We start from the raw sequence: 23881 nt of genomic DNA, 5'->3' as shown, positions 1-23881 counted from the left end.
GCATGATGTACTGCAAATTCCTCCTCTTATTAGTTCCTATTTTAAGATTCAGCATGGCTAAAAGCATTGTCAAATTTCTCTAAGAGACTCAGGGAGAAAATCTCCTCGTATTACTGAATGCCATCTCAAAACAGGGGCATAAAAGTCTTACAGACACAGAAATCATGCGGTAGCTGGGTACTCAACTTTGTGAGTGTAAGTAACGAAGTCAAAACAAAAGAGTTGGTATCTGGCTCCTGGCTGCAAAGGCCTGCCATAGATAAACCAGAATTATTCTGCATCTGGTTGACTGTTAACAAGACATGTGACTTGGCCTCCATTGTTAGTAGCCAAGCCTTGGTTTAGGTTCCCCCTCCTTCCTCGCTACTAGCTTGTCATTATAACAGACTGATGCAAATACCAGACAAAGAAGAAAAAAATAGTTCTGCTTTTTCTTCTGTACGCAGCCAAATAATATGTATGTAAACAATGTTTAAAAACAGAAGGTACCATTCACAAGTGATGAAGTGCTGCCTTCTTCCCCAGAGACACTCAGCAGCTATTACAATCTTGTTCCCACAAAGGAAATCTCACAGTCCCGTTGACTACATCAACAAACTGCAGAATTTTGGGTTTGCATCATTCATCAAATCTGTGAGCCCAGTGAAGAATTAGAGCCTGTGGGGTTTGTGCATGAGGTAGCAAAAAATTATAGAAATATACATATGTTTTAATAACTACAAGATTGTTGTTTTGAAGCTCGCCAAAATTCATGACTGTAATACGAATCTTTTAAAATAATGCTTCTGGATATTCCTTTCATTTAAATAAACTCTGTAATTGCCTTCAACCCTCTTGCTCTTTTCAAGTCTCATACATCCATGCAGCATTGCAATTTAATTGATGCACTTCTTTTCTTCAACCGTGATGCCTTTGTACCTTGGAGAGAAAAATAAATAAATAAATAAATGTAAATAAATAAATGACGCAGCCCCCTTTTTATCATAAAGTTTAAGAAACAATTTTAATGAATCTCTGCTTTCCTGATATGCAGAAACACAACAATAAGTTCAACTTCTGCATATAGCTTGTTTATTTCTTTAAGAAAATGTGCCATTTTGGTCAGTGTATGATACAGCACTGTCTGACTGATCAGGAATATATTTTCTAGATTAAAAATATACTAATGCTTTGCAGGATATATTTTTGTAAACATTTAAATCAAAATGATTTTTTTAGGTTACATTTTGTAAATCCATATTGCAAACATTATAGTCTTATCTTTGTAGGATGTGTAGTTTTATATTTTCAAAACGTGTATGAGCATTTATTAATTGTTTCAATTTCTTAAACTGAATTTTGAAAAACAATTTGTCCCATCTCTAGCAAGTTATCATCTGCTCTCTGACCACAAATGGTATTGGCCTTGTATATTGGACTTCATCGATAAAGTAGAAAAAAGATCTGAACTCCCAGTAGTTTCAACTGGGAGAAACTGAGGCTGGGTGAAAGTTAAACCGTTGCTGTCTTCCCTGGTTTTTACCCATTTCTCACTAGAAATGCCTGCACATCTAGCAGTCACATTATAGGTTTTACATTAAAAGACATAATGTGGCAAAGTACTAAAAAGAAAGGAAAGATGGGAAGGATAGAATATGCTAGTTTGGCTGCAGCAGGAGACCAAAGAATGAAATTGTTTTTAAAAGAAAACACAGTACAGGTATGAACAGTGGCATGTAATTAAAGACGATGTAAAGGAACAGCACCAGCATGCAGTGCTAAAATCAGCTAAGCTATCTCCCAACTCCACCAAATGAATTCTGCTGGCACCAGAAGAGTGTCTTAAGTATGTTGAAATGAAAAGAAGAGAAACATCACAGATGATGCAATAAGAGTAGAATGCTTTCTACTTCAGACATCACAAAAAAGTTGTAATGAAATGTTTAATTAAATTACTTCAGTGAATGACTGTCAGCACTCAAGGAAAGGAATACAACAGAAGATTATGTGACAAAACTGAGAAATGTTCATCATTCACTATAACGCAATAAAGTAAAGCTATTCCCAAAGTTACGCTTGGGTATAAGGAATGTCTGTATAAAACAGGGATGAACTGAGTGACATTGTAGTTAGTTAGCTGAAAAAGATCAGGGCTTGAGTCAATGCAAGCTAAGAAAGTCAGCAGTGAGATACTCTTCCCCAAAATGGGGCCAGATGCCAGAAAAGAGAATAGTGGTTGTTATGAAGATGACGATAGTTATCAATTCCTGCTGCAGCCACTTAGGGAATGACATGAGATAATCAGCTTAATTTGAAACAAAGGAAATTTACTTTAGGTGTTGAGAACAATTCTGTAAGTATTAGAGCCTACAAATTACTGGAATAGCTCTCAGGAATTTAATGAACTTTCCCTCACTGGAGACTGAAAGGAAGAAATTAGACAAACACATGTGGTGTATTTTGTGCTGCTTCATTGGCAAGGGTGGACTAGATAATGACTCCCAAATCACTGTATCTGTGACGGTGGCTTGACTCTACAATTACCTGAATTTTCCTCCCACAGAAGACTCCAGTATAACCAGGACGACAGGAGCATACGTTAGGCAATACACACTTGCCTCCAAACAGACACTTCTGGTTGCACACAGCTAAAACAAGAGAGGTACATATATGGCTTTATTCATGAAAACAACTTGGTGAAGGAAAAGCAACTGCTATCTCTATATACTTCTTCTGCCTGCTTATAGGAGCCGAGAACTTGGTAGGTATTTTCACAGGGAAACACCCCTCAGTGTAAGAAGACTTCGCAGTCATGTGGAGCCAACAATGTTCTTATGCCTACCCCATCCCCCTTATGCTTTGATGCAGATTTAATCTGGGAACATGCTGAGGGCATGAATGAAACTGAGATAGGGACATGAGTAAGGTGTTCTTTCACGCATCCTACTATTTCAAGCTATTGCAATGGCCTCTCAGGGCTGTTGCAGCAGCATACAGTGTTAGAGCAAGCCACCACATACTGCCATGGTCCCAGACTACCATCATGTTCTGGAGGGCTTCAGAGCGGGCAGAGGAATCTCTGCTCTTTATCCTGCCTTTAACACAGGTTTGGGTTAAAATACAACCAAGGTGTTGGACTTCTAGTCACTATGTATTGCTGAAGCAGTCTTAACTGTGCTGAAGCAGAAGGATTACAGGTCACATCATTCTTACGTGTTTGACACTGGATTCCTTCCCACTGCAGAGGACAATGACACGTACTCGGGCCAATACACTCCCCACCGTTCTTACATTCCTGAAGACAGATTGCTGCACAAACATCATCACAAAGTTTGGTTATATCCCAAGTGATTACTTTTATTCAGTATTTGCATTTCAGGAGGCCCACGAGTGGCTGAGTGCCTTCCATACACAACAGTCACATCATCTTCACTGAAAATCCGTCTAAGATCAACAGAATATTAGAGAGGCAACTAGAAACAAAAAACCCTACAGCCAAAGCACATATTGAGATGTTCTGATGCATCACAGATTGCTACAAAAGCCTGAAATACTGAATTAAGTCAGCACCACTAAATAGCTTTGTTTTTTCCAAATTTACCTTTCTAAAACCCACACCTTAGTGCGAGATCTTTTGTCATGCAACTTAACACACGGTGAATCAACTTACGAACATTTGATCCAAAGTTATTTTCTATGACGCATTTTTCTGCACATTCGTCCGTGCTTATTAAGCCATAATCTAAACCACTATTATTTCTCATTGGTTAACTGACTATTTGATAATCAAATCTCTCCTCCACAGTGTCCAAAAGTATCTCACTCCTGTCAATATGGGTAATATTTTTTTCAATAAAACTTTCCAATAATTACAGAAGGTAATACAGGGAAAATTGTTTTTCCTCCATGCCATTAGAGAGCTCATTGGCCATATCAATATCTGAGCCTCGGGTGGGTACTATGACAGACGCTAACACTTTATCTATTGGATTTCTACCACCCATCCTCATGCTGATTTTCATGCAGACTGTGCTTTTATCCATGCTGCCACATTTTATTTATGCACCATCAATATCTTCATTAAGATACGTGACCCACAGCTGTGCTACCATCACGGTCCTATTTCTACCTTTCCTAAAGAGCTTGTGCCCATTGCATCTTCTGTTCCAATCGTTTCTCACTATGTTTCCACAGTTTTCCAATCTTTCACTACTTCTTTTTCTATTGTATCTGCTTTTATGTCCTACAGCACACACTGAAATTCTTTCATTTCATTGACTCAGCTCTTCGCGGAAATACAAATGTTTCTTATTTAGACAATTAAGAAAGAAACAAGTATTATTTGCTACACAAGAATTTAAAAGATATTTTGGTCTCATGATTTAGCCCAAGAACTGCATGGTATTAGATCTCCATCCTAAATTTTGCTGCCAAGTTATAGACCATTATTTTTTCAATGTGTATATATTCTTGAGTTCTTTGGCACTAACTTCATATTACTCGTGTGGACAGAGTTGTCCTTTAGTCATATGTTACTTTTAATGTATGGTTCTCCTGTTAACTACAAGATACTTACGAGTGTTACATCTCTTTCCTCTCCATCCTGAAGGACAAGAGCAAACGTTTGGCCCTACGCACCTTCCTCCATTCATGCACCTTGGCTCGCAGACACCTTAAAATCAAAAACATCTGCTGTTTAATACATTTAATGGATTACAGAATAATTATTGGTTACTTTTGGATCCTGGAAGGATTTTAACACTGGCTTACTTTTTTCACATCTTCTGCCTGTGTACCCATCAGGACAAGTACAGACATTATTTCTCATGCAATGACCACCATTCTTACAAGGCGGGCTGCAGACAGCTAAAAGATACAAACAGGAGGAAAAGGCTGTAGTTTGCATTTTGTTTGACTTAGTGATATAGGAAACAAGAGTGCAACATGAAAATTCTGATAACTTATGTAGACATTCAGCACTATCAGGCCTGTCTCGTAAAAATCATATTAATGTGGATTGGTGCCTACGTCAATAGTAAAGACAAAATCAGATAAAAAGGGGTCAAGGTTGGCAACTGTATGTGTACACGAGTAACCAGGCTACATAATATACAATGAAACTGGTTGAATACTGCTCAAAAGTTGAGTGGAAGACAAGGCAAATTTTGAGTTTCCCTTCTCCTTGGACGTTCACTGAATCAGCCACAAAATTTAAAAAATAATGTAATCTCTGTTTTGCACCACTCCTCAGGAACGTGGCTTGATTGTGAATTTTGTGTCTTCAGATAACAATGTTTTCTCACAGATTTCCTCATAATGGCTCCTAAGGGGGGGGGGAAGAAAAAAAAAAGAAAAAAGATTACCATTCTGACACTGGGCACCAAAGAATCCATGTGGACAGAGGCAAACACTTGGCTTAGTACAGGAACCACCATTGAGACACACAGGGTCACACACCGCTGCAGAAACAGGGTCAGGAAGAGTGGGAAGCATGACATCCAAATAAAGTCTATAAAATATGTGCTTCTGTTGCAAGGACAGGAATTAAACACCTAAGATAACTGCAGATAACACCATTCACATAAAATTTTTACCCAAAATTTTAGGATCAGTATTAGACTTTCTAGAGGTGCCACCGGCAGCAGAACTAACATGCAGAGACAAGAGGGAGTGCGGGGGCTCTGCAGCAGTAAGCAGCTGCCCATCGCTGCTGTCTGATCCATGCAGTTCCAAATTTCAAACTATGGGAGGTCCTACGGACGATTTCCCAGGAACATGGAAGTTGCAGGAGTGTTACCTGTACTGCATGTAGGTCCGTACCACCCAGATTTACACTGGCAGATGTCTGGAGTAAGACATTCACCACCATTTTCACAGTGTCTGTTGCAAATCACTACCATCCAAGAAGTTGGGCAAAAACAAAGGGGGGGGGGGGGGGAGATGAGGGGAGAGAGAAAGACATATGTTACAAATTATGCTTGATTCATTTTTCAGTTCTTTCCCAAATATTAACACTGGAAATAAAATACAATTCCACTAGTTGAAGAGGAATTGCTGAATAGATTAATCCAGTCTCAAAGCCATAAAAAGCTAGCACCAGACTATAAAGGTAAATAAAATGTCTTTCCATGTAATTATCCATGGTCTGGTTATATTCAGTGTTAAAAATCTAGAAAACTTCAAATATAAATTCTAAAAAAAATGGGAAATTCAATACTAAGAGATAAATGGACCATGTTACATGATGGATTTGATGAACTCCAAGAAAGTTCACTCAAGTGTCCTCCATCACTTCACCAAGTGCAGCTGTATGCATAGAGTGACATGAGACTAACAAGCCAAAGACATTAAAATATCATGGTCGTGGAAAACCGTGAATCACTTCTTCAGGGCAACATCTCATTCTCTTTAGTATTGCTTAACAAAGAGCACCAATTTTTTTCGTGTCACAATTGCAACTAGAACAAGAAAAACTGAGAATGAAGACTCCTGGGATTTGAGGAGGAGATGAACAAAGGACTTTCTCAGTTTGGGGTCAATAATGCAGTGGCACGTTCAGGTGAATGATATATAAACAGCCTGTCTAAATTTGGACTCTCTGAATGATAAAAATTACCAGTATGAAACCTACCCAAGATTTGGAGTTGCCAAATTGCAGCATGTAGAATTCAGTATGCAAAAGACAATTTATGTGAGACTGACTAATTCAAATTTTTCAGCTATGATCACAGCAAATTTTCCAATTTTCATGCCAGGTAAAAAAAAAAAAAAAAAAGACCCCATAATGTGGTTCTGAATTCAGTTTTCCTGTATCCCAGTTTTTCTGACCCACGATTCACTGATATCAACTTCTGAATGTACCTCAGCATCTAACCAATTTAAGATGATAGAAGTTAAAAAGCTGTAAGGACATTAAACATCTGTGTTCTGAAGGTAGTATCACACGTGCAACGATGTGCTCTATGTTTCCACGTTCGTGACTCATAAATAATAAGCTCTTTGCAATTTTTATCATACGTTATGTTTTCAAAGTTACGTGCAAATACTATCTAACTGATGTTCGAAAAGCCCAAGTATGGGAGCCTCCAAAGAGGCACAAATATTATGTCATTTGCTAGCATTAGACAGAGTGCATCAAAAATTTAAGCTATAATTTGCTTTCTTGCTCCTGAAGAACAGGAGAAATGTTCTGTGTTTTTCCCTTACGCTTTTTTGCTTACTTGTATCACATCTTGGTCCCACAAAACCATATGGGCAGGTGCAGAGATTTCTGGCCAAGCACGTGCCTCCATTTTGACAGGGTGGTTTACAATGTGCTGCAGATATAGAATTATGTTGTTCAAGAAATCACCTCTAAAAAGATGCATGGATTGGTTATGCTTTAGAAAAAGGGAAATGTTAATAACTGACAGTGAGCAAAGAACTGGAAATAAAATAAGGAGATATATGCAATGCCTTTTGACATGAATAAGTAACAAGAAGAACTTAATTCCAACAGACTACACAGAGTCCCAACAGTGGTGGTCACCCTGAAGAAAAGAAATCTGAGAACTTCCAGACTGGAATTCCCACTCTTCAGGAGTGTTTAGCTTAGAGGCATCTACATTTACTGGTGAACTCCTCTACTTACTGTGAAAGCTAAATTTAGGAATATCCAATCACAAGCAACATTTACAGTGTATATCAAAAAAAGTAGACTATATACCAACATGTTACTCAAAAGAGTTCTGTTGAAGTAGAAGTAAAATGAACACACCTTTTTGCTGTCAGAACAAACAGTCATGGAAGTTATTTACAGCATCCTTCGGGTATTTATGGATTCAAAAGTGAAAAATATTCTATTTACCTTCCTCACAAGTGGAGCCACTGTATCCTGGTAGACATTCACAGACATTGGGCTTAATGCACCTCCCATGGTTTTTGCAATCAGGTCTGCACAGAGCTGTGCAAAAAATAACAGTGATCTTCAAATCATTAATTTGTGGATATGAGTTACCACAGGCAAAATCAAAATGCCGTACTCACCAGCCTGACAGTTGTAACCAGCATAACCAGGCTTGCATTTGCAAATATTGGGTGCCACACACTCCATATTTTTGCCACATGTTTGTCTACATCTCGCTGAAAGGTAAGGAAGAAAACAAAGAAAGGAATAAGGAAAATGAAAGTGGCATTTCAGCACAACTGTGTCTTGCCTAACATAATGAACAGATCACGCAGAGTCCATTAGGACCTGCCTGTAAGTGGGGAGCCTGAGACACATCAGAAAAATATTTTTAAGTGCATCCATACAACTAAAAGCCTGGAGGCTATGCCAATATTAATAATGAAAATGAGAAAATTCAATACTCTATGCATTTCGCTGATCACACAGTAACAGTGTACTTTCAAGTTATAAAGATGTCACAAGATTATTTTCTGCAAAGCATTTAGTGTGGTTATTTGTAATACCTCTGCAAGTGAAGCCATCTCCATAATAACCATAAGGACAATGACCGCACTTCACGCTTCCATCCTGACTTGGCTCACAAGGTACGCCAGGAAAACAGGGTAAATTGGTACAGGTTACTGCTTTAGGAATCACTGTTTCGCTCAATTCTTCAGGAAGCATTTTTGGTGGGACAGTGACTTCAACAAGGACAAAAGGCAAAGGACTCGCTTTATGCTTGGCTAATAGGTGCTGAACTCTGTGAGCATTTCCACCTTTGAATACTTTGCTTGGCAAAGAAAGCCCTTTGCTTATATTTGTTCTGCTCCTAGGAGAAGTCTTCCTGCTGGTCTCAAAATAGCTGTAGGCCTCAACTTGTGCCCTTGTTTTCTTCTCAGGTGATACAGCATGGCTCCTTGAAGATGCAGTCATCACAGCACGTACTGAAGAACTCTCTTCTATGTTAGCAAGGTGACCACTGATGGTGCTGAGAGCATAAGCAATGTTTCCAGTAACAGCAGATTGTACAGAAGCACTTCTCTGAGAATTAAGTGACTTCCAAGTGGTGATTGTTTTTACTGTGGAGGCTGGTGGAGTGCTGCTACTGGCCATTTCTGTAGAAATAAATCTCTCGGGGACATCTGTAGAACTGGGAATATAGCCTGAGATGCTTAAAACCTTTTCAAAAGATGATTGTTGAAAACCTACAGCATGTTAGAAAGAAAGGGGGGAAAAAAGTACAGAAATATTATGAGACTTTTTTTTCCTTTTGAGGGTGGGGAATGCCTTCTGAACAGAAAAACATACAGCCCATTCATTCTGTGCTTCAGGAATTATCAACATGTGCTACGTCAGAATACATGTATGCAGTAGAACCTAACTCCTAACTGGCAGAATTGGAGAAGATAAAGGTATTCTGGGTACATCCTTTCCCACCCTCACCATGGCCTTTTCTTGGCTGGAAGGAGAAAGCACCATATATGTAAGGCAGACAGCAGAGGTTTTCCCATACTGGGTCAATAAACAGCTTTACTGTCAGAGCAAATTACCAGCTCCATATACTGCTTCCAACTAGATAACTGAAACAGAGTTTAAAGAAAAGATACTGCTTATGGTTCACCAGTGTGTCTAAGCGCTAGTAATAAGCCTAGAGTCTAGAAGCAGATATTTAATCACAAGTATGTACATGCTTATACTTACTGATGCATCATGGACAGTATTTTAGGTGAATAATCCGCCACCTTGTAGCAAAAGTATTACCATGTTTTACTCTCCAAACTTTTTAATCAACTTTCTTAAAGTCTCTGCATGGGTTTTATTAGTGGGATGTTTCACTTGTTTTAAAAACAACACAGACTGACTCAGCCTCCTCATTGAAAGGAGTGCAAAGTGAATGAAAAGTTCTTCATGTTCTGCCCAGGAAAAGCAGGTGGTCTGGTGGGTTGTGGAAAGGAGGATGGCACTGCAATCCCAGAATGGCGTAATGCTGTATATGGGCTTTTAGCATTATGGGGCAGAGGAGGAATGAAACTGGAGGAGATTATCCAACCTAACTTAAGCTCTGTCCCTAACCCCATTTAGAACAGTACTAGAAAATGGTCTACAAAAGGTTAAACTTTACTGAATCTTATTACAGAGTGCTGTCTCCCACTGCTGAAAAGCAAACCATTTTGCAGTTGATAAAGAATTATCCAGCACTGGCAGTGGAGTGAGAGAGTTTTCCTCCTCCCCCACTAACAATTCAGAGATAAAGGGAAGACACACGAAAATTTCCCGCAAAGAAAGCCCCAGCAGGCACAGAGCTGGAAATGCCAGCAACAGCATTTATGGAGTTTTGGAATTAAGACATTCACTTGCCATATCCCTCACCTTTCCTTTGAGTTAAAGTAGGAAAATGGCATTCAACATAATGCCATAAACTTTTGCTTATCTCATATAACAGATGTCCCTATCCCCATGTTACCTATTTTATGTCAGTGGTTAGTCACAAAAACAAAAGGCAATGGTAAGAATGTCATACATCACACTGTCAATAAAATGACTTGACTGACCTAAGGGATTTGTTGATGTTGACATTTCAGTCTCATTTTTCAGATCAGAATACACTGATCATACCCCGGTAATGAATTAAATCGAGTAAAACTGAAAAATTAAAGTGAGTAACATAAAACTGACTAGAACCTTTATTTGCCAGCTATATTCTTATCAGTTTGTGAATCAGAAATCCCATTTTCTTCATGAAAAAATCACCTTTATTCCCTCCAATTTCTCCTGTGGAATCCTTTCTTTCAACATTAGTGTCTTCAAAGCTTTCTAAAAACAAAAGACGTGAAGGCACATTAGTAGTTACTTTTGTTTCAACTGCAAATAATTTACAGAGTTGAAGTTTTAGTACATAAAAATAACTCAAAATTCAGAAAGCAGATAAAGATCAAAAATTGTTTCTTAAAAGTTTTCAATAGAGTATTTTAAAAATTCAAGTTATTCAGTAATTGCATTGTAAATAAATGTTTGGGCATCTTATTTCGCAAGTGCCTTGATTTGGGTAAATAGTTCTATGTTAAGCAATCTAACAGAAAAATATTTTGTCAATAATTCCTCATATTATGAAAATAATGCAGAAACCCCCCACGTTTCATTGTATTCTACTTTGATATAAAAGAATTGGGGTATTTTGTATCTATTTTTTCTAGTCACCTGAAAAAGTGTTTTACAACTATGTGACCCAGTGCAGTCTGATGTTGTCATTAACTGAGATTCTGTCCCAGCCATCAACAGTCAGAGGCACAGTCCTGTTTTGCTGACTACTGAAAAGAGTTCTAAGTTACTGTTAGAAACATGAAGCACAACCAAAGCTATTTTATCTGAATGACAGTAAGATAATAGCATTCTTCTGAAAAACAAATAATTTTACCATAACATGACTTCCCATCTCCTTGCAGATTATTTGGGCATGGACCACAATAGTAAGAACCAAAAGTATTGAAGCAAAATACTCCAGGGAAGCAAGGAGTGGATACACATTCATCTACATCATCTTGACAATTTTTACCTGCATTGAAATACAGATATTTTTTTTTTTATAATGTTGTGTCACTAGGCTTTGACAGTGTGTTTATAAAAGTAGAATGTATGCAGGTGCTGAAACACAAAAAGGGCATCTATCAAGTGCAACAAAGTATTTCAGTACATCTAATAAGTACAGCTGACTAGGTTTGCTATTCACATTTTTTCATCTCATATCAAGTATCTTGCTTATTGCGGAATATGGAGAAGATGGGCTGTGAGGACTACATGTTTATCTGCAGGCATAGGAGGAATCACACTGTAACCAAACTCATCGCTCCTATGTTTCACCATGTTGCTGAGTTTACCTCTGCGGAGGAAAACAATGGAAATTTGCTTTCATAATATAAACAACCATTGTATTCATGCAAGAAAAATCTTGAAGTATATCATATAACTTTATCACAAGACCATAACATTTCTTCATACTCTAACAGTGAGCTATTTACAGTCAAAAATTTTAAAAAAAATTGTAGACATAAAATTAGAAACTCTTATTTATCACTAAACATGATAAATGTGTGTAAATAAAGTAGCAATTTACCTTGAAGTTCGGGTGGACATTCACAGTAATAGCTGTTTATTCCATCCACACATCTGCCAATGCCACACTGGTTAAGTTTACAGTCATCAGTATTCACTTGACAGAGATCACCTTCAAATCCAGCCACACACACACAAAGATATCTTCCACTTCCAGGTGGGAAATTAATGTTTGTCACACATGAGCCATTATTTAGGCAATCACACGATTTTACACTGACCTACAAGACATGCCCAATAAGACAGTTTTCTTTTTTTAATGAACTAGCAATGAGTTTTGTAATTAGATATCTTAAACATCTTACTAGTAGGTGTCATTTTACTGTAATATTCATTACCTCTATTTCTACCTTAGTCTTTGCATTGCAGTCATCTGTCAAAGAAAATGTTAATTTATGGAGATTCATTGACACAGCTTTCCACAAAAGGAGACCTGATGGGGAAAGACTGGCACCTTCTGGACCAGAATCCAATGTGAAATGAATAGCAGAGCCCTCTGGATCTGAAGCCAAAAACTGATATACAAAATCTTCTCCATAAAAAGTCTGTAGCATACCCTGAAAAGTTTCAAGCACTGGAGGCTGGTTGTCTGTAACAAAGGAGATATTTTCCTCTTTTAAGCAAAAGTTGCAATATACTTATAAAAATTAAAAGGAGCATATCTTTCTATTAAGAAAGCCACATGTAATTATTTCTCTTAAATTCTAATGTCATTTGAATGGCACAGGAAAAACACTAAATATTTTCATTATAACTGTAACTACATAACCAAGAAACTACTTATACTACGCAAGAGCTTGTAAAGATGCAGTGCATCTATACATAGAAAGACCTCAGAATTTATCGAATTTAACCACTGTATTTTAATTATGCAGAGATAGTTTGTAGATGAAAGTACAGGAAGCCAGAAAACTCAGAGGTGATTGCTGTTTCCTTTAACAAATGAATAGACATTGTTAAGCAATACTCGGGAATGGGCTGCAGTGACTATCTTGGCAAAACTGAGCATGAGGTTATGGAATAAGTTATTCACTCATTGTTCCTAGAAGGATTTCAACCACACAACAACTTACTCACTGGTAAGCCTTAGTCTATTTAGACGCCTGCACTGTTGAGCTCTAACCTGTTTGGCAGGAATAACTAGATTTCTAGACACCAGGTGAAAACAAACAAACAAAACCCCAGCACCAGGACAAGTTCTGTGAAAGAGAGAAGCAGAAGCCCTGGGGAGAGTGTAGGTTTTGAAGTTGGGACATAGGAAGGTGATTAAGATTGCTAAGTTTTGGGTTACAGTGAAGTGACTGCTCCAAGCGGGAACCCACCCACCGTGGCAGAAACCATGAAGGGAGAAGAAGCTGTAATCAGTGTCGCAGCAGTTAGATTCTGACACCCTGTTCCTAATGTCATCCACTCTGGAGAAGAGGTTGTGCTCCTGGGTTTTAGGGAATTGCCTCTGGTTTACATTCTTCTCCCATTTCTGACTTTGGCAATATTGAATTCCAGTCCGTGGCTGTAACAGGAAATCCCTCATCCCTGACTGCTGGATGAGTTTCATTTCGTTCATTTCATTCAGGTTTCATTCTTTTGGAATAAGTATAGCCACCTTGGCTTTCAGTACAAGTTTGAACTAGGAAAAGATTCAGCAAGACAGGCACCAGAAGTCCCACTCCTACAGGACCCTTCCCAATCCAGGCAGACTCTTACCAGCACATTCACCCATGGAAACACTGGTGGAACGCTTGTATTTGAGATGTTATAGACTTGGGTTGATGGAGCAGGCTGGATGCCTGCAAGAGCCGTCCCATTTGGTGAAGGGACCAATATGATTTGTATATCCAAAGACTAAGATCTGAGCCAAAAGAGCTACAACTTCTAGGCTAGAACTTTGTACTATGGAGAAGGAAAATGAAGAATCTAGACTTGGGTCTTCTTTTCATAGTGTGGTTTCTAACTGGACTGAAGTATGACAGCCTTGGATATACTTTCAAGTATTTGTTTAGGCCATGTATCTATGCCATCGATGTGGATTATGTCCAAATATTAAGTGGCTAATAAATATGACATGCCATTTAATTCAGTTTGTGTTCTCCTCTTGTTTGGTATCAGAGTCATTTGTTGGAAAATATCTTTTATTCCTCAATGTTGAGGACAAACATTTGTGGATGTAGCTGTGCCAAATATCAAAATGCCAATTAGGCTGAGAGTTGTTAATTTTCATTAGTTATTTGTAATGGCTGCTGGGGGTGGGGGGGGGCAGGGCAAGAAAAAAAAAAAGCCTGACTTTTACACGTATGGTCTGGAAAACAAAATATCATTTTCAGAAATTAGGAGAAATGTCAGATGAAAATCAAAATCAAATTACAAGCTAAAGTAGTGGGTACTAAGCTTTAAATGAAACACTTAACTAGTTAAACTTAAAACTTCACTATTTCCATAAATTTAAAAATTTAGTAGATTTTCAACTTCTTGCTATTAAAAAAAAAAAAAACTATTTAGAACTTACTTTCAACAACTGACCAAGTTAACTTTGATATGTCAGGTCTGCAGAGTAAGCAAGGGCTGGTTGGATTTGTGTCACCTTCACCGTAACAGAGTCCATCTATGTTGCATGTTTTCTCCTTTTAGAGAAATGACAGTGTGACTCATTAATTTTTGGTTATCAAACAGTAAATCTGGATGAATTTGTAAAGTGTCAAATAAAATCTAATCTATTCTGCACTTCCACTAAACAACTAAGGTTGTTTTTAAATCTAAACAACTGACAGCATGTTTGGTTTTATTTGGTAATTAATTATATGAAGTGCTTTTGGTTTGATTTTTTTAATTCAAAATTGCCTCATCCCAGCTTCTCTTTCTGTGCTTATCATTTCTGTGCATGGAAAATCCCTGTTGGAAACAAGAACAGGGTACGTTCTGCTGATTTTTCTAGATTTTTTTCTGCTTGAAAAGATGCATATTTTCAAATGAAATACATACCTTTAACATACATAACCCAGATTCTTGTGGTTCACATGTCTGACAGGCTCCATCATATAATATCATTGTTTTAGAGTTGCTATAAATAAATCCATCATTAGAAATCTGCAAGATGTACAGTAAAAATGGATTAACTCATACAGGTATCAACGTATCACCAGCGTGGACTGCTAGCATGAGCTTCAACTCACTGACAGACACGTACATTTAGCTGTTTAAACTCTCATAACAGTCATCAGAAATTTAATCAATCCTGCTGATAAGTCTAGGCAGATATTTGACCAACCACATGTAGGTGTCTACTTTAGCGTAAATTGAATAGTGTGTAAGCTCTATTGACCTTACTGTCTCAATCTGTATGACAGCTCAGATATCTACGTCACACAGGGATTCGTACATGTAGACTGGGCTCAACTCAATTTTCCCATAAATGTGTCTAATGTCATTTGAAATGCTCTAGGGTAACTACATGGCCTTTAACTTCTGCTCTTGAAGAACCCGTGCCTCTGTAGGTCCTAGGTTGCATCTACCAGTCCCCTTGCAGGAGAACACTCTCAAATGGCACTCAACACTTCTTAAGCTTAGGTGATGAAACCGAGACCCCAAGTTAAGCAAGCTGAGTTCCAACTTTAGTACCATTTAAAAAAGGATAATATCTATGTAATGTATTTTCACCTTAATAGGAATATCTGTAAGTGAATATTTGAAATTTCTGCGAGTACCTTTATTTGCCACCTGGCAATGGGTTTATCATCAACCAGATCCATGACATCAGACTGCTGGCCATCATTTGGTAACTGGCAGTCGACAGTCCTGGCATTTTGGAAGGCAGCTGGCATAGTTAGAGGTTCTCCGGGAATCCATTGTCTATCACTATACTAAATGTTAAGACAGACAATCTGTTTTTCAGTGAAATACATTATGAAAATATTTTTATCAGAGGAAAAAAAACATGTATTACACAGTGTTTGAACAAGTCTAATGTCTCTGGATTAGAATGCAGTGGGAAATATTAAACGCCACTATTGCACACATAAGATTTCTACCTAAGCCTGCTGCTGTGGAAGAAAAGGCAGAGAAGGCTTTCCTGCTGTGCGGCCCTTTGACACTGCATTGCCAAGGACAAACAGCTCTTCCAGCTGGAAAGTAATGGGAGGGTTAAGCAGTGGGTGATCCTCTAACAGCACTGATCTGATGTGTAAGTGCCTCTATCCCTCTCCATCTCTGCTCCCATGAGAGGACAAGCTTTAGTTGAAGGAACAGATGAGGTTTTTGGCAGGGCTCAGGTATTCTGGGTGCTGGGGGAATACTGGCAGTTAGCCATTAAGCTTGCACAAGCCAATAAATTACACCATTAACCCTGTAGACTCTTCTTCTAAACTGCAGTGAGGACAAGTCATCCAAGGATCCATCTTGAGAGTTCAAGGTAACAGAATAGGGATGATAATACTATTTGACTGAAGTATTGATGTGGAAGCAGGGATAAGCATACTGAAAATAAAGTTAGATGGAAGTAAGAATCCAGACAGACTAAGAATCAAGAGAACAGCAAGATCAAAATCATTTTGAGCTTGACTAGGTTTTACTGAGCTAGCACATTTTTTCAGTTACTGGAGCCAATCGAGACATTTATTCAATTCCAATCCTGACATGGGGAGTCATCTGCTGATAAGGCCTTGCTTTTTTTTTTTTTTTAAAACAGTAAAATAACACGAAAATAAAAACTTTTGCTGAAAAGACATACAAGCTATTTTTGTTCCAACCAACCAATTTGGTTTTCTTTCATCCTATACTTAGTTAAGAAATTCACAGCAAGAGTGACTAAAAGCTAACAGCTAAATATTTATAAATATGTCATTTTGAGCGCACTTAGAATGATAACCTTTGAAATGTGATGCAATCTACTTCTCCAGAAACCTTTTTTTATCAGCTGGAGGCAAGTTCAGATAATTTTTTCAGAAATACGTTAACCTTTCAAAAACCAATTAAAAAACCTTCAGATCTACTACCATTCTAGCTTGTTAGGTTCATAGAAAAACTTACCCTTATCCTTTACAAAAATCTTAGTAAATTCTGGATCTGTGTAATCATAGGTTCCTTGGCCCTGTCCTACCCAAACGTCTATCAAGAGATGTGCAGTTGTCCTGCATCTGTGAGGTACTTCAATACAGAATTCTCTGAATCACCTCTTTTAGCATCACGCACGAGACCTACATCCTTCCTAGCATGGTAGGACAGCCCATGGACAATGGATTTGATTTAACCTTTCAAAGGTGAAAACATAAAACAAAAGAAATTCAGTGTGTATTAGCTCTAAATTCTGCCAAAATGCCTCTTCTATGAAATTTTGATCATGTAAGTTTAATCTCAAAATACGTGGAGTTCTATACTGTTGCAAGTCAATTGATATTTGCATAAAGTCACTATTACTCCAGCCTGAAAATTAAACAAACAAAACAAAAAAACCCAAACATCCTTTCTTTTGTATTTTCAAGGAAAAAATTCTCAGCTTCCTCCTCAACTGCAGATAACAGCAGTAGTGTTCATTTTCTAACCTGGCTCTTGTCAGTGAGAAGATCATCAATAAAAGTGATTAAATAGAAAGTTTTTGTAGTTGGGAGCCAAATACACCACCACAAAGAGTGTTATATCAGAATATCTTGCCATGAGCTAAAACTGAGACATTTCAAACTGTGATAAGTGAACTCCCAATAATTGTCTCACTGTGAGCTTGGTCTAAAAGTCTTTTAACCTAATGGAGTGTAAATTTATTCTCAACTTTATCATTTCAAGCCAACTTGCACATGAGTGGATACATGTTGTGTTTAAGAAAAATCTATAGCCAGCATTGCTTAATCTGTCAAAATAATTTTAGCATCTTCTGGAACTAGCTAAGGAAAACTTCTGTCTCAAGAACAATATTTTCCCATTGAATCATCCCTCTTTTGCCATCTCCACTGCCACTGCCATCATCACATCAATGAAACCCAATTTTACTTTGAAGCTTTTTTATTCTCATGTCTAACACGACATAAAAACTTGTAATTGCCGATTGTTTATTCCAGGCTAACACTTGTAAACTGCTTGTAATTTTGCCTTGAGCAAATTCTAGGTCTGAGTAACAACAGTCTCTCTATATAGATTCCCCTTAGTTTACAGTGCAACATTTTTAATCTCCTGTTCAAACCTGGGATATAGAGCCGACATATATCATTAAATAGCCATGGTATTCTACTCCAGGGAAATGGACAACATATCAAAAATTCCTCTCTCTTTTCGTAACAGATTTATTATGTTTATAAAAGGCCTATTTCAAGCATTAGATTTGAGACAGAAATCTAGTAATGTCTTTAACCTTGCTGTTCTTTTTCAAAGAAGTGGTACTTCAATTCCTCTCCATAAGCACTTAAAAAATGAACAACGATGTACTGGTTGTTACTAATAGAGCTGCCCTTGCCCTTTTCTGATGGATAGCTGCCGTATGCTGTTATCTCCCTCTCGGCTGCTGAACATTCCCATTATGTTTTGTATTTCTCTTATCATGGAGCAAATGGCAATCTTGCAAAGACTTGAGTGTCTGCTGCAAAGTGCTGAGTGCCTTTGCTTTTAGCTTCTACAAAAGCATTGGGTTGTACCCACATCAATGAATAATATGTTAGACGTTTTTTCCCTCATTCTCTGAGAAGTTTAAAATGTAATTGTTACTATTCAGGGAGACCTACCTGTAATTTGATAATTTCACATTTCAGATTCAATGACTCCCTGAAGCCATGTCCAAAAGCTCTCACTGATGTGCAGTCATACTGTCGAATATCGCACAGCCCAGCATTCTCCAGCTCTGTAATTTCTGGAGCCTGGTCTTCGAAGTAGAGATTAGACAATGAATGTCAGTATATTAACTCATTCATATACATTTACATTAAGCAATACGTTTATTTCTCTAACTCAGAAAACTATGTAAACAATGAAATCTGGACCCAGCTGAAGAAAGACATAAACAGAAACATTTTTTATTGTTAAAATGAACCTTAACTTTAAAGATAGGCTTTTGTCTTCTCTTGGAACTTGAATATTTTGAAGCAGAGAAAATATTCATCTGATAACAAACACTTGTGAATATGTGTTTTGCTTTCTCACCTATGGTTCTTTACATCACACTTGCAGAATAAAATCTAAATGAAACTCAGGCCCTAGTAATAGGAACGGAAAACGTTACAGTCATGCAATAATTTATAACAGGACTAAACAAAAACATCTCAGGTGGAAGTTATTTCAGGAAATAAACTGACAAAAATTAGAACGCTCAAAAATAGTTTTTATGAAGCAAAACCAGTTTATTTTACTTCAAGAGGAATAAAGTATTTCTTTTTATTATTCTCTTATCTCTTTCTCTATTTGCTTTTAAATAGGCCACTAAAACAAAAACACCATTGCAAAACAAAATATTAACAGGTTTTGTTTTGAAAGGGTTTTGACTTTTGTAGTACTTTTCATATTTTTCCAGTGTACCTGCTTAACTGAATTTTTTGTGAATGTCTTATTTACTGGGAAAAAAAAAAAAAAAATGAACACTGCCCAGCTCTATTTGCTGTACCTCTTTTTTCTTCACCATGAATTCTGCTCCCACCACATCTAACAGTTAGCTTACAGAGATGTAACATGATCAAAAACATTCCACTTGCAGTTAATAAACAGGATCACATAGACTATAAAAAATTAGGGAATGGATGGATGTGGCAGATCTTCCCTGAAGACAACAGCGTGTGGAAACACTGCTAACCTCTTGGGGCAATACTCTGGATTGCAAACTCACTGAGTGGTAAATTTTTTAAATCTGACATACCAGAAACTAAGTCCATGTTTTGCCCTTCGGAAACAAGAAGGCTGAATAGAAAACAATTATGGCTGTATTAAACTGGAACTAAATTGCTGGATAATGAACAGGGCCACCACAGGGAACCCTTGTCAGCGTACAAAAGCAGGAGAGAAAGGCAGCAAAATAAACGTATGTTGCACGAACACTGAGAACACTATTTAAGTAAATCTGGTTTTTTTTCCCCCACTTACCAGACAGTATGCTGCAGTCATATGAGCTGTAGCCTTGAAAACATGCACAGCCCCATTCTGTACATTCCCCATTACCACTGCAGAGACTGGGACACTTTAATGCAATAAGTAGGCTCTCAACTGACCCTTCAAGTTCCTGTTGGTTGTAATTTATTTCTTCTAAAACTCTTTTCTCACATTCATTCTCTAGAAGAGCTAAGGAAGCTGCTGCCCAACTGAGGTCATCCTTCAGCAGCAAATCTTTAACACACATATTGATTGCATCCTCTATTCGCCGGCCAAGAAGGCCACCACAAGATCTTCCTATACTGGAGTTAGCTATTGCCTGCTGGCATAGTAACAAAGCGCTAGACTCGGTGAGGCCAGAAGGTGTGGGCCAAGAAGGAAGAAACTTTCGGTCTGTGTCACTGGCATGGTCCTCTGGGAAAAAATAACTATATCCCTCTAAGTCTGTTTGGCTAAGACTTTGGAATAGAAATACTGGATAGTATTCATAATAATTTTGGCGCTTCCCCCTACTTGTAACAGATTGACTTTTGTGAAGATGACTACTGTAACGGTGAGAATTTCTGCTAATGCCTGAGCTTGAAGTTCCTTCTCTTTCTACACCAGCATTTCCCACTGAGATTGCAGACACACGTGTGTTTAGTAGTGATGTTTTGTGAAGTTTGGTTTGATTATCCTCCCTCTGCAGAAGAATAGATGAATCCATTTCATGTGCAGATGAACGTTTCTTTAAGCCTTTGACGAGATCAACAGGACCGAGATACTCAGCAGTGACATCCAGTCCTGGTATCAAAGAAAGAAATCCACTATTTTCACTTTCTTTACAAGACAGAGGAAGTTCTGTCTGAGAAACTGTCTCTAGTTTATTCACTGATTGATATAATCCAGCATCTTCAAGTGCGCAGTCACAGAAGACTATTTTTCTAGAAGATGTTAAGGAAGCAGGTGTCTTGTCAAACAAGCTATCTCCTGGTGAAATTCTAGAGAAGAAAGAAAGAGATGAAACTGTATCTATCATCTGAACTATTTTCATTTTAGTAAAGCATTAACGTTTCTTTTGCTTTTTGTTGTTTCATACTTCTACAACATAGATCACAGAATCTGCAGCATACAGCTATATTTAAAGACCAGTTAAATCACAAAACAATGAGAGTTACTTATAATAGAAGAAATTAAAAGAGTGGATATTTTCTGTATACCTTGATACTTTGTTCAAAACCTACTCAAACTAATTTTATATCATACTACTTAAATACTAATTTGGCACTTCAGTTTCAATTTTCTCTGAAATTAATTATGGAATGTAATGATGGCATTCTAACATTAACTTAAAAACGTAGGAAGATTTTTTTTTTTTTATTTTGACAAATTTTTTAAGAGTGTGAAGGAAAGGTTGACCCAAAAATGATGACATTTGATTGAAACAGAAGTGTTTTGTTACCTCCATTCCTTAATAAAAGAAAAAGGAACATTAGCATGGTTCGGGATTTCCACCCCACTTGCAGTGTGGTAGTCATTCTCTGCACTTCCATCAAAGGTGCCACAGAGTCCCATTGTATGTCTGTAATCTGAACTGGGTGCCCTAAGTGTTATGCTCATTCCCCATTCACTCACATCAGCACGAACAAAAGCTCCAGAAGAAAACAAAACCTAAAAAGAGATTGATGATATCATCATGAGAAACATTATTTTTATTTTACCTAATAAAACCAGGTATGTTTGTTGGGAAGGAACAATTGGAAAAGGCCAGGCATTTAAAGACATCCCATTAAATTCTTGCTCTAACTATTCTGGATCAGACAAATTTCATTATTTCTTCTTCTCGTGAAGCCCTGTAAATAAAAACCCTATACATCTCAACCGTAGCAGGCAGCTAGATAGTGCACTATAGGTCCATAAACTTCATCCATCATTAGCAGGTATATTGTGGAAGGTCAGTAACTGCAAAACCACAGAGAATCAAAGATCAGCTGGGCTGCTCACTCTTCACATGCTAGCATATGCAAAGGGGTGATTCCGGTAATATGAACAGACCCTCTCAACTTTCTTTTTGTCAGCTACATGATTCTCTGTGTTAGTAGCTTAATATAGAGTCACTTTCTACCTGCAAAGCTGATCCTAAATGTTCTAGATAGATAGCTCAGAACAGTCTCAAATATTTACTATTTAATTTTAGGCAACTTTACAATTTCTTGAAAGAAATACTAGCATTCTCAAGAACAAAATCCACTGCAAGTTTAAATGCTGTTTCTATTACTAACTTGCTGTACAAATCTGAGCAAGTCACTTAATTTTTCTGGTTCCTCAGTATCCTTTTAATTTCTCTATTGCCTACTGTCATCTTACTAGTTCATATTCGAGGTCTTCAGATGAAGTGCTTCAGATAAAAGTTAAATATTTAAAATAGTCTTATACCAATAGCCAAACCCAATTTGAAAAGGCATATCTGTTTTTATGGCTTGCCTTCCAGACCAACAGAGTGATTAAAGAGCAGTTGAGGGCTTCATTTTTACATTCTGCTTCATTTGAAATTCAGTGGAGTCCTACAGCAATTCTATCTACAAAAGACAAGCTACAGGAAATTATAAAAGCAAATGTGAATGTTTTATCTGAGGGCCACATTCTCTAGAGAAACCATCTACACTTCTAATTCTGTGGATGTCATTTGGCATAATTAATTATCTGCATGCACAGCCTTCCGATATGACACTGGCATGAGTGAAACAGAGCACACAGAGATCTTATTTTGGAACATTAGGGCTGCTAAATAAGTGCATACTGCATCTGAAAACTGCACCTTCCACACAAGGCTTGTATACTGTGATTGACAAAATGGTTCCAGAAAGGTATGCATGTTGACACATCCTTGTTTTTGAGGACAACATCCTTCACTTACAAGCAAAACACTGGCCAAAGGACTATGATTGTAAAATAAACATGATGCTATTGCTTAATTGCAGAAATAAAACATGTTTTGGTTCTGAAGTTGGTGTGAACTGGCAAAAATAATTGCTGAGATAACCATTACGTCCACAAGCAATTATTTACTACTTACTGTTAGTTTTCTTCCTAGGTAGGATTCAGTGATTCTGACATTGCTTCCTGTTGTGTCTCTGTTTATTACAGATAAGTGTGGCTGTGACTCGTGTAGCTGGCCACTGCACATGTCAAATGCAATTATATCACTTCCTTCTTTGGCAACAAAGCCACAGTTACAGGATGCTGGGTAGTGAAGACTTCCACAGTCCCACTGGCGGACATGAACTTCAAAATCTCGAGACGTACTCTTATAGAGAACAAATGTTCCTGTTTTAAAATTGTCATAGAGTCTGGAATCAAAAGAATAGCATGTGATAACACTTTGGTGATAAAATAACTGTATCACCACGTCAGCAACTTTATCTTAAAGCAGATTCCTAATATTTGGTGAACTTTAATACTGCAACTCATTTTCTTGCATCAGAAAAACCAAACAGTACAGCTCACAAACCACCACACAACTTTGTTCTGAACAAACACCATCATATCTTCCTCTCTGCAGCTCTAAATCAAAAAAATTAAACCTGTTTAACAGCAGAAAAATAAGGACTAAAAGAAGGATCATGAGTGGAGTATATGTAGACGATGGTTGTGAATGGAAACATAACCATGAAGCCACTGCCATTCTTTGATTTTTTTTTTTTTTTTTAAACAGTGCTTATGACAGGGAACTGGAGGGTACTTCTCAACCTTTGTGTTTCTACAGCAGTACACCTATGCAGCAAGAGCAATAAGATGCATAGCAGTATGCATGTGGCATGTGGGGGGCAGCTGCTA

The 23881-nt window shown here is 37.6% G+C and overlaps 1 protein-coding gene across 1 annotated transcript in view; it reads right to left on the bottom strand.

Moving 5' to 3' along the window:
• Positions 1-643: 643 nt before the first annotated feature.
• VWDE (von Willebrand factor D and EGF domains) overlaps positions 644-23881 on the bottom strand; it is a 35555-nt gene continuing 12317 nt past the window's right edge. Inside the window, exons 9-30 of the mRNA XM_050891846.1 lie at positions 23121-23394; positions 21507-21715; positions 20060-21045; positions 18715-18851; positions 15715-15870; positions 14993-15097; positions 14520-14634; positions 12355-12605; positions 12018-12237; positions 11322-11459; positions 10658-10720; positions 8431-9111; positions 8005-8100; positions 7826-7921; positions 7200-7295; positions 5777-5872; positions 5343-5438; positions 4750-4845; positions 4556-4651; positions 3193-3288; positions 2524-2627; positions 644-918 (exon numbers count right to left, since the gene is read on the bottom strand). Of these exons, the coding sequence (XP_050747803.1) occupies positions 898-918; positions 2524-2627; positions 3193-3288; positions 4556-4651; positions 4750-4845; positions 5343-5438; positions 5777-5872; positions 7200-7295; positions 7826-7921; positions 8005-8100; positions 8431-9111; positions 10658-10720; positions 11322-11459; positions 12018-12237; positions 12355-12605; positions 14520-14634; positions 14993-15097; positions 15715-15870; positions 18715-18851; positions 20060-21045; positions 21507-21715; positions 23121-23394 (4228 nt within the window). The 3' untranslated portion in view covers positions 644-897. The remainder of the gene's footprint in view (positions 919-2523; positions 2628-3192; positions 3289-4555; positions 4652-4749; positions 4846-5342; positions 5439-5776; positions 5873-7199; positions 7296-7825; positions 7922-8004; positions 8101-8430; positions 9112-10657; positions 10721-11321; positions 11460-12017; positions 12238-12354; positions 12606-14519; positions 14635-14992; positions 15098-15714; positions 15871-18714; positions 18852-20059; positions 21046-21506; positions 21716-23120; positions 23395-23881) is intronic.

The sequence above is a fragment of the Gymnogyps californianus genome, chromosome 2 (assembly GCF_018139145.2).
Source record: "Gymnogyps californianus isolate 813 chromosome 2, ASM1813914v2, whole genome shotgun sequence".
In the NCBI taxonomy this organism is placed as follows: Eukaryota; Metazoa; Chordata; class Aves; order Accipitriformes; family Cathartidae; genus Gymnogyps; species Gymnogyps californianus.
This window is presented reverse-complemented; position numbering and strand designations above follow the sequence as displayed.